The sequence below is a fragment of the Oncorhynchus tshawytscha genome, linkage group LG16 (assembly GCF_018296145.1).
Source record: "Oncorhynchus tshawytscha isolate Ot180627B linkage group LG16, Otsh_v2.0, whole genome shotgun sequence".
In the NCBI taxonomy this organism is placed as follows: Eukaryota; Metazoa; Chordata; class Actinopteri; order Salmoniformes; family Salmonidae; genus Oncorhynchus; species Oncorhynchus tshawytscha.
The window spans coordinates 55775556-55789237 of record NC_056444.1 but is presented as its reverse complement, the minus strand read 5'-3'; the positions used below and the strand labels follow the sequence as shown (position 1 = coordinate 55789237).

The window sequence follows — 13682 nt, the reverse complement described above, 5'->3', positions numbered from 1 at the left end:
ACAACAGCTGATTCAAAGAGGGTGTGTCGGATTTCAAAATGCTTCCTCGATAGGGAGCCTCGGGATAAACGTGAGAATCCTCGGCCGAAGGAGGCTATCGAGGAGAGGGGTAAACTCCTCCGTTTGCTTATTAACGAATTGACACTCCTATTATGGCGACCGCTTATCGGTTTCCGGGTAGGAGAGGAGGACGGAGGAGTCGAGGAGAGGACAGACTTTTTTCCAATTGAGAATCTCTCGGAGAGAGAAAGGGAAAGAGGGGAAAGGGACAGGAGGGAGAAAAGATAGAGGAGTAGAGTGCTAATAGACACATAGACTGTTCTCTCCGCTACTACAAGGCAAGTGGTACCGATGCACCAAGTCTGGAACCAACAGGACCCTGAACATCTTCTACCCCACAGCATAAGACTGCTAAATAGTTAACCAAATAGCTACCCGGACTTTCTGCATTGACCGTTAAGCACTAACTTTTCTTCTCTATTTTCTTTCTCTCTGCATTGTTGGGAAGGGCCCGTAAAGTAAGCATTTCACTGTTAGTCCACATCTGTTGTTTACAAAGCATGTGACAAATAACATTTAATTTAATTGAATTGAATATGCAATTGGTCCACAGAGTAGATCTTCAATTAATGACTCAAATTTCAAACAAAACACTATTGTATTTCTATCACTTGTTTGAACATTTTCTGTTGACAACATCTTTGTCTACTGACACCCCTTCAAAGGTCTGAATACAGCTATCTACTGATCTTTCAACGCAAGCAAGCTGTCATACTTTGAACTGTTCAATGTACAAGCACTAAAACAATACATGGAAAACACTGGTTTCATAGTCTTTGGAACTTGTCTTGGAGTCATTGAAATCTAGGGGTAGACACAACAACAACAACAGTAACAGCAACATGTGTCTTTGTTGCCAGACTATGGCAGCCACCAGCAGTCCACCAGTGTGCTCCATCTGCCTGAAGATGTTCTCAGACCCAGTCACCACCACATGTGGACACAGCCTCCACTTGGCTTGTATCGGTGGATACTGGGGAAGTAGTGACCAGTACCGGTGTCCACTCTGTAATAAGAGATTCCAGAAAAGACATGAGGTTGAGGTTGTTGAGAAATCTAAAGCTACACATACTGCCCAATGTGAAGTGTTAACCTTGGCCCCAGCCACAGCTAGACATGGAGAAGAAGAGCCTGGCAGTGTTTTCACTGGATGGAATCTCATCACCCTGGTAACCCGTAACCACATATTCACTTGGAGCCTGACAAACCACTGGGGAGTGGGGAGAAAAGTTGGTATGTACTGTGTGTGGATGATGGACCCATGCATTAGTAAGGAACAAACCAATGAGACATCTCTTTGTAAATGTATTTTTGTTTCAGTTAAGAAAGGGCAGTCAGAAATGCATCAGATGATCCAGGAGATAATGGAGAAGGTTAAAGAGGTCAAATGCTCAGTGGAGCTCAGCAAGATGAGTCAAAATTGTCAAAACCAACAATGACTGCTATGTGTGACTTAGTTGACATGGAACCTACTACCACACTCTGTTCAAAGGCACTTAAATATGTTGTCTTGTCCATTCACCCTCTGAATGGCACACATACACAATCCATGTCTCAATTGTCTCAAGGCTTAAAAATCCTTCATTAACCCGTCTCCTCCCCTTCATCTAAACTGATTGAAGTGGATTTAACAAGTGACATCAATAAGGGATCATAGTATTCACCTGGATTCACCTGGTCAGTCTATGTCATGGAAAGATCAGGTGTCCTTAATGTTTTGTACACTCAGTGTACACATTTTCAGGAAAATGTGTCATAAAATGTATTATTTATCTCTCTGATCAAAAGTTAAATATGTTCATACAGAACAAACGTTTAAATACGCGGATCTGTTTGTATTTGTTGGATGCCTGTGTTTCTGTGCTATTCTCTTTTTTAAACAAGTAATACCATCAAAGGTCGTCTCCATAGCAACCTGAAGCATTCAGGAAACAAATTGTAAAACATGTTCTTCTCACCGAACAATAGCAGACAGGGTAAAATTTTATTTCGTTTATCATGAGCTCAACAACGAGGAGTAAATCTCATGTTTCGGTACTGACGTCAGCGATAAATCCACTTGCAAACCCAAGAGGAGCGAAAAAGCTTTGTGAGCTTTGTCAAAACCTTGCGTACCTGCAATGCACCAAATGTCGAGTAACTTTCTACTGGTAAGTTTATGAAGTAACGTTAGTAGTCGACATAGCTAGCTAGCAAAGATAGTACTTAAATAAGCATAAATAATTATTGCCATTGTTTAAATATGGCTCCACTTTTTTTGTTGTGTAACTAGTGGATTCCGGTAGTTAGCTACACAACAATAACAACAACTTGCTAGTAAGTTGGAGTAGTTAAAAGCTTCTGACTTGTAAGTTTTATGAAAAATACATCTGACCAGTTTCAATACTAGGTGGCAGTGTTTAGCTACAAAACTATTACTAGATTGTCAGAGAACACTAAAAGCAGACTTGTGTTTGCCTCAGTCAAAATGTGGTACTGGAAACAGTTGGAAAGCAAGTTAGCTCTTCTGAAGCATATTTTTAAGAGAATAATGTCAAGTGAATTATGCCTAAGCCCTATCACGTGGTCTCTGAAAGAGTGCACCCTTATGTAATAGCAAGTCCTACTGAATTTCTAGTTTTATATGCTACATTTAAAAGCACAATCCTTAATTCGTTCTTCATCCAAACAGTAGCTCGCCACTTGGTTTGCTGTATTTGCTGAATTTGTCACTTTTGGGTGAGCTAAGCTTCTTACTAATACAATTCCTTCAGAAAGTATTCACACCCCTTGACTTTTTCCCCAAGAAATTGTGTTACAGCCTGAATTTAAAATTAATTAAATTGCGATTTTTTTGGGGGGGGTGTCACGTTGTTACACACAATATCCCATAATGTCAAAGTGGTATTATGTCTTCAGTTTTTATTATTATTATTTTTTTTTTTACAAATGAATACAAAATGAAAAGCTGAAATGTCTTGAGTCAATAAGGATGAAACCCCTTTGTTATGGCAGGAGTAAAAATGTGCTTAACAAGTCACGTAATAAGTTGCATGGACTCACTCTGCAAAAAAGGTGTTTAACATAATTTTTGAATGACCTCTACCTCATCTCTGTACCCCACACATACTGTAAGGTCCCTCAGTCGAGCAGTGAATTACAAAGACCATGGAGGTTTTCCAATGCCTCTCAAAGAAGGGCACCTATTGGTAGATAGGTAAAAAAAACAGACATTTGAATATCCCTTTGAGCGTGGTGAAGTTATTAATTAGTCTTTGGAAGGCATAGCAATACACCCAGTCATTACAAAGATACAGGCGTTCTTCCTAACTCAGTTGGCAGAGAGGTAGGAAAATGCTCAGGGATTTCACCGTGAGACCAATGGTGAATTTAAAATAGTTACAGAGTTTGTCTGTGATAGGAGAAAACTGAGGATGGATCAACAACCTTGTAGTTACTCCACAACACTAACCTAATTGACAGAGGGAAAATAAGGAAGCCTGTACACAATACAAATATTCCAAAACATGTATCCTGTTTGCAATAAGGCACTAAAGTAAAACTTTAAAAAATGTGGCAAAGAAATTAAGTTTGTCTTGAATACAAAGCTCTATGTTTGGGACAGGTGTGACCTGGGTGTCCTTACTCTCTGTGGTCACTAATGACCCCATGGCATTTATTGTAAGAGTAGTGGTGTTAACCCCAGTGTCTTGGCTAAATTCCCAATCTTGTACTCATACTATCATGGCCACCTAATCATCCCCAGGTTCCAATTGGCTCATTCCTCTCCCCTGTAACTATTCCCCAGGTCGTTGCTGTAAATTTGAATTTGTTCTAAGCAACTTACCTGGTAAAATAAGGGTTAAATAAATCTAATCAAATCCCCAGTGACCGGGTTAGGTTTTGACTTAAATCTACTTCACAATCTGTGGCAAGACTTGAAAATGGTTATGTAGAAATTATCAAGTATCAATTTGAATGTACAATCCAGGTGTGCAAAGCTCTTAAAAACATACCCAGAAAGACAGCTGTAATTGCTGCCAAATGTTATTCTAACATGTATTGACTCAGGGGTGTGAATACTTATATAAATGCGATATTTCATTTTCAATACATTTCTAAAAACATGTTTTCTCTTTGTCATTATGGGGTATTGTGTGTAGATGCGTGAGACACTTGTTTTGTATTAAAAAAAATATTCAGGCTGTAACACAACAAAATGTGCAATAAGTCAAGGAGTATGAATACTTTCTGAAAGCACTGTACATAATATGGCCTAGTGCTTGGTGACAGCCTTCCACTAGGCCTAAGCTTTAAGGGATGAGACACTAAATCCATTCCCTCTGAGGGAGCTTAAAAGTGTGTTATATCCCTGGCTCTATTCCCCCTGCTGCATCTCTTCTTTTAAAATGCATTTCTCTCATCCTGCAAGTATTCTCCAAAACAAGAGAAAAACTAGCCTACTTCTGGGGCCAGCTGTCTGCCTACGTCCCGATTTAATACACGTCTCCGTGCCAAGGGTCTGCATAAACACTGCCATGCTGCGGAGCAACAGCTACAATCCCAACTAGCCAAATACACCATACATTATGGTCTACAGACTCAGAGTTAGGGACCTTCAATGAATGAGAAAGTACAGGTCTGTGTCCTTAGGATCCCCTTGACTCTTGTGTGAGTGCATAGTAAGTGCATGCACATTTCAGCCCTTGTGAGCCAGCCCATATGCTGTGTTATTGCCATGACGTGACTGAAACTCCAGACCAGTAAAAACACATTGGAATGTTCAAGCACCGCAGAAAGAAAACATGAGGAAACTCAGACAGTTCCAACGCATTGGGAAAATAGCAAGATGCATGAAATTATAAACCTGTTATTTAATGGCATACAATTTAGGATACCTTTAGGGGAATTGAAAGATGTTGCACATGGATTCAAATCATAGCTTAGGCCTATGCCTTCTTATTAAACTGTTAGAGAAGGCAATGTGACTTATGCAGGCAGACTGATGTCTCATCTCGTCTAGTGTCGCTTAAAATGTTTCTGTAGACAGATCTACGCATGACATGCCAATGCATACAGGTACAGGTATAATGTCTTCAAAACAAAGTTCCGGAAAACAAGAAATGCCATTTGGTGAAAGTAAGTACTGTGAGAAACCACATTGCTCACATCCAGTCCTGTGTGATTCGCACAGCAGGGTCAGCTAGGACAAAGGGAAGGGAGCCCATTTTGGAGATTGGAATGCAGCCCATGTCTCTTTTTTCTTTTTTTCAGTGACACGGAACACCAGCAGGCTGACTGGGTAGGAATCCATGAGAAGATCTGCCAGCTGCTCATCCCCATCCGCACCGCAATGCCCTTCCACAGCCTGCAGGCGGACAGAGACCACCACCGCGCCCAGATACTGCACAGACAAGTGAGGATCAGACACTCACCAGGGTCTCATTCATTAGGGCACACCAAAGTGAAACGTTTTTGTTTTGTTTTTAAGGGAAACAAAAACCATCGATTCTTATGGACGAGTCCAGTTAGGGAGGCTCTTTCAGTCCTTTTCTACTGTTTGTTGTCTAATGAATATGAACCTGAATAGAGATAGCTGAACCCCAAATCAATGTTTTGTCAGACATTTGCATAGCTAAAGAGTAATTTGAGGACAAGAGGATTTCATGCCATCTGTTAATTAAGAGCCTATACAACATTTTAGAAATCTGTAGCCCTCAATTGCAAATTACGTCTGTAGAAATGTCCGATAACATTGATTTTGTGCGGAAACAACCTACGGAAAAGCATGCCCTGTACTGTAACTGTCGTGTCTTTGCCTGGTGTAACCCCTGTTTAGGAGGAGCTGATTGAGATCTCCAGGGCTGTGGCTCAGAAGAAGCTGTTCGAGGGGAAGTATCAGGAGTCACTGCCTGCCGCCCAGCTCTCCCTGCGCTGTGCTATGGATGTCTACGGCCCCAGTGCTGTCCAGCTGGTCCCTGCATACCTCCTGCTGGCGGAGGCAAACGTGGGTGAGTCACAAGATGGAGGAAACTCCCCATGAGCTGGCAGTTTTACCAAAGAACCACAGGAAGGCAGAGACCAAATCGATTCAAATGCAGCTATGAGATACTATTCTATTTACAATATTAATGCAATGGTAGTAGTGGATACATTATATTTTAGAGAACCTGCACTGTGTCTTCAGTCCATTTTCAGCATTGTGTTGAACTCAAATCATTGCTGATCTGTGTCGAACTCTATGTGGAAACACTGTGATCCATTCCTTTCGGGCCAAATCTTACTTGGGACCCGTGCTATTTCATTTCGCTGCACTCGCAATAACACCCGCAATAATATCTGCTAAACACGTGTATGTGACAATAGAATTTGATTTGATTTGAATTCCCTCTCAAATCTCCCATTTCCACTAAAGTCAGAGATACGCACATGGATCTAAAGCTAGTGTTCAGCGTTCACAGTCAATAGTCCTGCCCTGTAGATTCATGATTTAGATGTTGAGACCCTTACCTCTGATCTGTAGGCCCATAGTTCTGTGCTGTTTAAGTTTAGTTTTGACCTGGATGTGACCCTTGACCCTGCTACTCTGACCTGTAGAGTGACCAATGCCACTGAACTGTAGACTGTTGTTGTGTTGCGAATGACCCATTCCTCTGCTCCCCTCCCCCCAGGTCTGGGCAGTCTGTCCCAGGCAGAGGGGTACCTGTCTCAGGCCGAGTGGACGGTGATGAAGACGCCCGAGTGTAGCCAGACCGTCCGCCACCAGCTGCACCGCAACCTGGGTCGCCTCTACACCGCCACGGAAAACCTGGAGGGAGCGCTATTGCACTTTGCCAACGACGTGAGTGTCAAAGCTTATCAGTGGTCAAATCTACCAGTGCTTCAAAACCACAGATTTACTATGGTAGTCAAACTATAGGGGGGCATTTCAATTGTGTAAAGTGGCTTCCTCTCTTTGTTTCTTTGGTGAAAAGATGGGATTTAGTGGGTCTACTTCGTATTTACTCATTTCAGGGTTAGAGAGTAACAGGTTACATGTAACATATTACAAAAAAAACGAACTGAAATCCGTTACATTACCAGCAAAAATATTGTAATCAGATTATAGATACTTTTGAAAAACTAGATGATTACTTGACACGTTTCTGTTTTATCAATGACACTCAAATCAGCATTGAAAAAAGGCACAAAAAGTTTAAGGTTCACTCCACCTGAGTGAACAAACTTAAACCACAAGTCAGAGACCACTATGATGACACACCAAGTGTGTTTGATGGATTGCGGGAAAAGAGCAGGAATAGACATTTATAGGCTACAGTTCAAGTATGACTTCCAATGGTGCAACTGCTGTCTGCATCCAAATATTATTCCGTTTTAAATAAACGTTTGGAGGTAAGGACGACAGCAGTGGTGTAGCCTACAGGCGATACTGATATCAGTTATTATTGATATCTACATCGCGCATTGATGTGAATCACACTGCTGGCAGAACTTAGCGATTTCCGCTAGATGGGCCAGCGGCAAAGCCAAAATTGGCTATGTAAAAATGTATAAAAACCAACATTTGCTTTTTAGTCTTAATTTAAGGTTAGGTTAGGCATTATTGTTAGCAGTGTGGTTAAAGCTAGGGGTAAGGTTAGGGTTCAGTTTAAAATCTGATTTTCTGACTTTGTGGCTGTGCCAGCTAGTAACCACTGTGCAGAGCTCCCTCCAGAACAAGGTCAATGTCGAAAAACTGAACCTGCACTTTTAAAGATCCAATGCAGCTGTTTTTATCTCAATATCAACGACTTTCTGGGTAACAATTAAGTACCTCACTGTAATTGTTATCAGTTAAAATTGTTAAAAAATATATATATATTTTGCTAGGACGGTCTGTGGCCTGAGTGGAGACGGGAAAACTGAAAGCTAGCCGTTATTGGCCGTCTTTATTATTGGTCTATTAACTAATTTAACACCTGGTGTAGTAACCAGGCAGGCCAGAAATCCATCGCACCAAAACAGGCTGACATTTCAGGTAGCCTTTTTAAATAGCTTTTACAACAAAGGGCATTATCATCATTTTCGCAATTTCACAGTATTATTTCAAACTCATAGTGTGGAAGTATATATAAAACACAGGAATATCTCATTTTTGACTGCACTGGACCTTTAAGGGGAAAGTCATCTAAATGTAACTGAAAGTAAACAGATTGAATTAGTGAGTTTGTGTAATCCAAAAGTTATGTTACAGATTACAATTTTGGACAGGTAACTAGTAACTGTAATGGATTACATTTAGAAAGTAACATACCCAATCCTAAAAATCTGAAAACACAATGATCGCAGTGCAGATTATAAGGAGTTTTACAGTATTGTTTTAAACCAATCAGGGCCTGTATTCACAAAGCGTCTCAGAGTAGAAGTGCTGGCTAACCTGATCCTAGATCAGCACTCCTACTCTGAGACGCTTGATACATATGCTCTTTTGCGTGTCCAAAATGTTAGCTCCGTGTTCACTGAAGGTTGCTATCCCCATGCCAAACATAAGTACCAGTGGAGAATCTCAGGAATTATGAATGCACTTTGACTACCTATTTAAATAGAGGTTTAATATACTGCAATATTCCAGATCTGAACCTGTTTCTTTGGTTTTCAGGTGTACTATGCCAGTGAGGAGTATGGCTTGGATAACATTGTCACTTGTGGTGGCTACTTTCTGATGGCCAATGTCTTTATCAAGCAAGAAAAGATGGATATTGCCAGTTCCTTATACACTGAGGTAAAATTTAAATACGTGCCTGACAGTAAAACTGAAGATAAAATACTGTGTTATCATGATTATATTACTGGTCTAGTAGCATTAAAACAGCAAATGCGTCCATGAAAACATAGTGTTTTGGTGTGTTAGTTTGCCTGACTACTTTTTTGTGTCTGACTTTACAGGTAGCAAGTACATGGCACTCTCACCTCACCAAACTTTTGGAGACGCATACTCCAGGATCCATGACGCTGGAGCACTCTTTTGGTGGGTACAGCTTCATATCAAATAGATACCGAGGACTGCTGAGAAATATGTATACATTCTTTGGTGGTGCGTATATGTGTAGTGCATCTACAACAGGTTTATGTATTGACAAATCATTCGAACCAAGACTAAATTAAAATGGAAACTTGATCAGATAATGGCTCCCGAGTGGTGCAGCGGTGTAAAGCACTGCATCTAAGTGCTAGAGGTGCCCTTGTTCGATTCCAGGCTGTATCACAACCGGCCGTGATTGAGAGTCCCATAGGGCGGCGCACAATTGGCCCAGTGTCGTCCGGTTTAGGGTTTGGCTGGGGTAGGCCGTCATTGTAAATAAGCATTTGTTCTTAACTGTCTTGCCTAGTTAAATTAAGGTAAATAAAAAATAAATGAAGATTATGACGCTGTTGAATTAGCATCAGCTCCTTCAGTCAAAGTCAATACCCAGAACCATTGTGAACAGATTGATGGTAGATGATAATAAATTGTTGACACACAGAGATAAATTAAATTGGTCTATTTAATTCTGTGGGCTCACTAACAGCCACATGCTGCAGCCAATCACACACTTAATAAACAACACCACTGCCAGCTCTAAGTGGCTTGATGACATCAGTAGGCATCATCATCTCCACCAGCCCAACAGCATTTGGCTTCATTCGTGGATCACTGAAAATAAGGTCAGTGGTGCTAAATTTAGCATCTTACCCTGACGTGCTATCCTAGAGCTAAACCCCAGCTTTAAATCGACAGTGCTGGGGGCTGACTAAGACCATTCATGACACATCTCTGGCTGTTGCAGCATCCGACACCGCCTCTCTGCTGCTGCCCTGCCCTAGTCACGATGCTAAGCTTGTTAGCGGCAATGCAATTCCCCAGGATTTTCAGGCGAGCCACCACTGCAGAGCATGAGCTTGCTGTTAGCTCACACAGGTCAGTTTCTGCTGGGATGTGTCTTCATCTCCTCTATTATGTGCGTTCTGGCACAGGATGGCAAATTATGCGCGCCCCAGGTTGGGTGCTACTGTTGGCTACATCTACTCATTGGTGGTGGATGAAGTAGGTTGACCCTGTCACGGCCACCCCAAACACATAAACAATGTAAAGCGCTTTGGGACCTGGTGACAAAAGTTATTATAAAACCAATCCATGAACATAAATGTGTGTGTTTGTGTGATTTCTAATGATCCCCATGCACATAAAGCCCCTGCCTAATGGGACAACCACATAGCAGGCTTAACTTGCCCAGCCATAAATTGTCCATCTTTCACTTAAACAATGGGAATGAACCAGGAAGATCCGTTTTAGGCTATGCCTACTGGAATTCCTAACAGTTTGGTTGTTGTCAGTGAAATATAAAGTCCCCCCCACCACCCCAAATCTTCCATTTACATACATGATTTGTGTGAGAGTCTATTGGAAATGAATTAGATTCTTCTATAGTCTGGCTAGGCATGACAGATAATGAAAAAGCAGGAAACCTATATTTCAGTTAGTATTCAGTGGTCACAGTCAATAATTCTGCCCTGAAGACTCATGAAGTTGAGACCCTTACCTCTGATCTGTAGGCCCATAGTTCTGTGCGGTTTAGGTTTAGTTTTGACCTGGAAGTGAATTCATTAGCATAAATGTGTGTGTGTGTGTTTTATATTGATCTCCATGCAGATGAAGCTCAGCAGGCGGAAGCGGACCAGATGCTAAGGGCCATGCTGAAGGTTCAGGAGAGTAGCCCCAAGCAGGCTACGGCCCAGAACACCCTAGTGGCCCACTCTCTGGCCATGCTGTGGTTCCTGGGAGGATCCCCAGACAAGGTGAGGTGTTATGATGACCAGTGATCTGGTGGTTACTGGTGACACCCTGACACATTTTCCTCCACCATGTGCTTCCCATGGAGCGCTGTCTAGAGACAGGATTAGTTTCTAATTGGTAAAGCTTTAAAGATTATCACTCTGGGGGGATTTAGTGGGACTCGATGCGACTGGCTTGATACTCTAACTGCCCTCCCCGGGCTTCTGGCCAGGCATCTTCTCTCTGATCTCGCAAGTATGCTAGTGCTTAGTGGGGGATTTTGGGAGTATTATCCAAGGATGTAGCTAGTATGCATATCTATGAGAAAGGAGAAAGGTCATGCAAATGGAGAGAAGGATTTGCCAGGAGAAGTTTAATAGTTGACATTGTGAAGGTCACTCAATCCCACTGACCAACGAATTACCCAAGGAGGGAGTCTGAGTTTAATGCATCAGAAAGGGAGTCAGGGGGGATAAGGTATTTATAATTATGGCAGCGTTTCCCAAACTTGGTCCTGGGGACCCCAAGGGGTGCACGTTTTGGTTGATTATTTGAATCTGCTGAGTAGTCCCAGCTGATTCAAATGATCAAAGCTTGATGATTAGTTTATTATTTGAATCAGCTGAGTAGTGCCAGCTGATTCAAATGATCAAAGCTTGATGATTAGTTTATTATTTGAATCAGCTGAGTAGTGCCAGCTGATTCAAATGATCAAAGCTTGATGATTAGTTTATTATTTGAATCAGCTGAGTAGTGCCAGCTGATTCAAATGATCAAAGCTTGATGATGAGTTGATTATTTGGATCCGCTGAGTAATGCTAGGGCAAAAACCTAAAAGTGCACCACTTGGGGTCCTGAGGAATGAGTTGGGAAAAACCCTATTATGTTATGGTCTTTAGTTCAATAGGACACAATGTCTTGGCGAGAGTAAATAACACACAAACCCCGAACGTCTCCCACGTCTGCTTCGATCTCTCCAGTCCCTCCCTTGCTGTTGTTGCAGGGATCAGGAGCAGCAGCTCTTGTCACATGACAACAAAGATAGTAAGAGGAGTTGGCTAAAGGACATGCAGTAGAGATCTGGAGCAGGCTATGATTGATCGACCTTCAAAGGGGGTTGAATGAAGCTCAGCTTGGCTAGCCATTATAGTGCATCTTAATGACAGTTGCTTGTCACCTATACCTCATCTGCACGGATCTGAAAAGGAAAGTGGGAGAAGCCAAAGAGAGGAGACTTGGTTTTAAATGCTCTGTTCTTTCAGATCAGTGTGGTTGAAGGAGAAATATGAGGACAGGAAGCCACCATTAGAGATGACTGAAATTCACCTATAGTCTGACTAGGCATGACAGACAATGAAAAAAAGCAGGAAAACCAAGGACACATTTTTCATTCAATACCATATTTCAGTAGTGGTGTATAAAACATATCTATTTTCCCCATTGTCCGTAATAACTGGAAAAAGTTAGATTCCCTTTACAGTTGGATGCTTCCAGAATTAGGCATGTGTGTAAACTGGCTACATTGGTATGGATGAAGATACTGAATAAGCCTTACTGTGGCAGGTTTTATTGAATCTATCCAAAATACTGACTGCACTTAATTTCCATTGCTTACATTTGTCAATAAACAAAACATTTTTAGATATTGCCTGAATCATTTCAGTTCAATACCTTTCATCGTGGTGCATTAACATCAGAAGATTTGTATTTATTTTGTCTGGTTTGTAAAACGTCCCAGGCAGTGTCTCGGTAGTTCCAAATACTTTTCTTTCCTCGTCTTCATTCATTCATAGCCGCTGATAGATCAAAGGACTGGATATGTTTTCAACTGTCCTTTCAGATCTGTGAGCATGGTGCTAAAGGAAGCTTTTATAGACTGTTGGGGCAAAGCCCAGTTTTACAGTGATACATATTACATACATAAATTAATATACAGTGTATAAACACACAACAGGCAGTGGGTGCAATGGCTTTACTGTGTGTGTGTCTGTGTGTTGTCAGGCACTGGAGTTTGGCAGGAAGGCCCTGCAGTCCAGCCAGCTGGTCCCAGACCATAGCCTAACAGAGCCCATCCAGGGCCTGCTGCAGCTGGCAGCAGAGAGAGGCCCACACCTTACCATCGCAAGCTGACTGCCTGCCTGTCCATCCACCAGCCGGCTACCTCCTCAGCACAACACAAAAGAAGCACGCTCTATACATGAAAAAATGGGCCATAGTAGAATCATTACAGAATAAAAGATGTTGTGACTTTCCATGGTGACTTCTGATAGGCTGTGATTGAACAGTAAGGATGTGTCATACCGGTATGTGTGTTTTTGAGTTGAGAATAGAAAAGACCCATGATGCAGACATGTTGCGAGAGGTACATTTCAGATGTGATGTTCAGGCTCATATATGTCCACACTTGAGACATCTTCTATTCCCTTTTGTGGGTATTAAGTATGCAATTACACTGTTGCCATGTAGTTTCTTAATAAATACCAGGTAACTAGCGGTCTGTCAAAATTAGCGTCACCCCGTTTTCATTAATAAGATAATGCTGACATCTCATTGTACGTGAGTGAAACTTTATTTGAATAGTGACAGAACACATGTCTGTTTTGAATAATGATTCATTTTATTTGAATAAAAAAAAGAGGTGTGTCTTTACATAATTTTTGTATGAGTAAATATATCAGCTCGAACCAAATTTAGGATCCATTTTTGCCATGCTGTCAAAATGGTTCACATAATAATGATAAGAGTAATGATTGACCCTATTTCTTCACACAAAATTCTTGCATGACTCGAGCCTACAGATGCATGGCATTAGCGGTCCAAAACGTCATCATTTATATAAGTTTTTAGTATT

General features: G+C 41.5%; 1 protein-coding gene across 2 annotated transcripts; it reads left to right on the top strand.

Moving 5' to 3' along the window:
- The first annotated feature begins 1977 nt into the window (after positions 1 to 1977).
- Positions 1978 to 13416, top strand: zmynd12 (zinc finger, MYND-type containing 12). 2 transcript variants are annotated; one of them, XM_042299376.1, is made up of 8 exons: positions 1978 to 2210; positions 5314 to 5455; positions 5879 to 6050; positions 6711 to 6880; positions 8678 to 8800; positions 8965 to 9046; positions 9846 to 9976; positions 10709 to 10803. In XM_042299376.1, the coding sequence occupies exons 1-7, from the start codon at positions 2059 to 2061 to the stop codon at positions 9953 to 9955; spliced, it is 951 nt and encodes a 316-aa protein (XP_042155310.1). In that variant the 5' UTR covers positions 1978 to 2058; the 3' UTR covers positions 9956 to 9976; positions 10709 to 10803. The 2 variants fall into 2 exon arrangements, with proteins under 2 accessions (XP_042155310.1, XP_024231249.1); XM_024375481.2 differs by lacking the exon at positions 9846 to 9976 and adding an exon at positions 12833 to 13416 and having other exon boundaries at positions 1979 to 2210; positions 10709 to 10854.
- Positions 13417 to 13682: the final 266 nt, after the last annotated feature.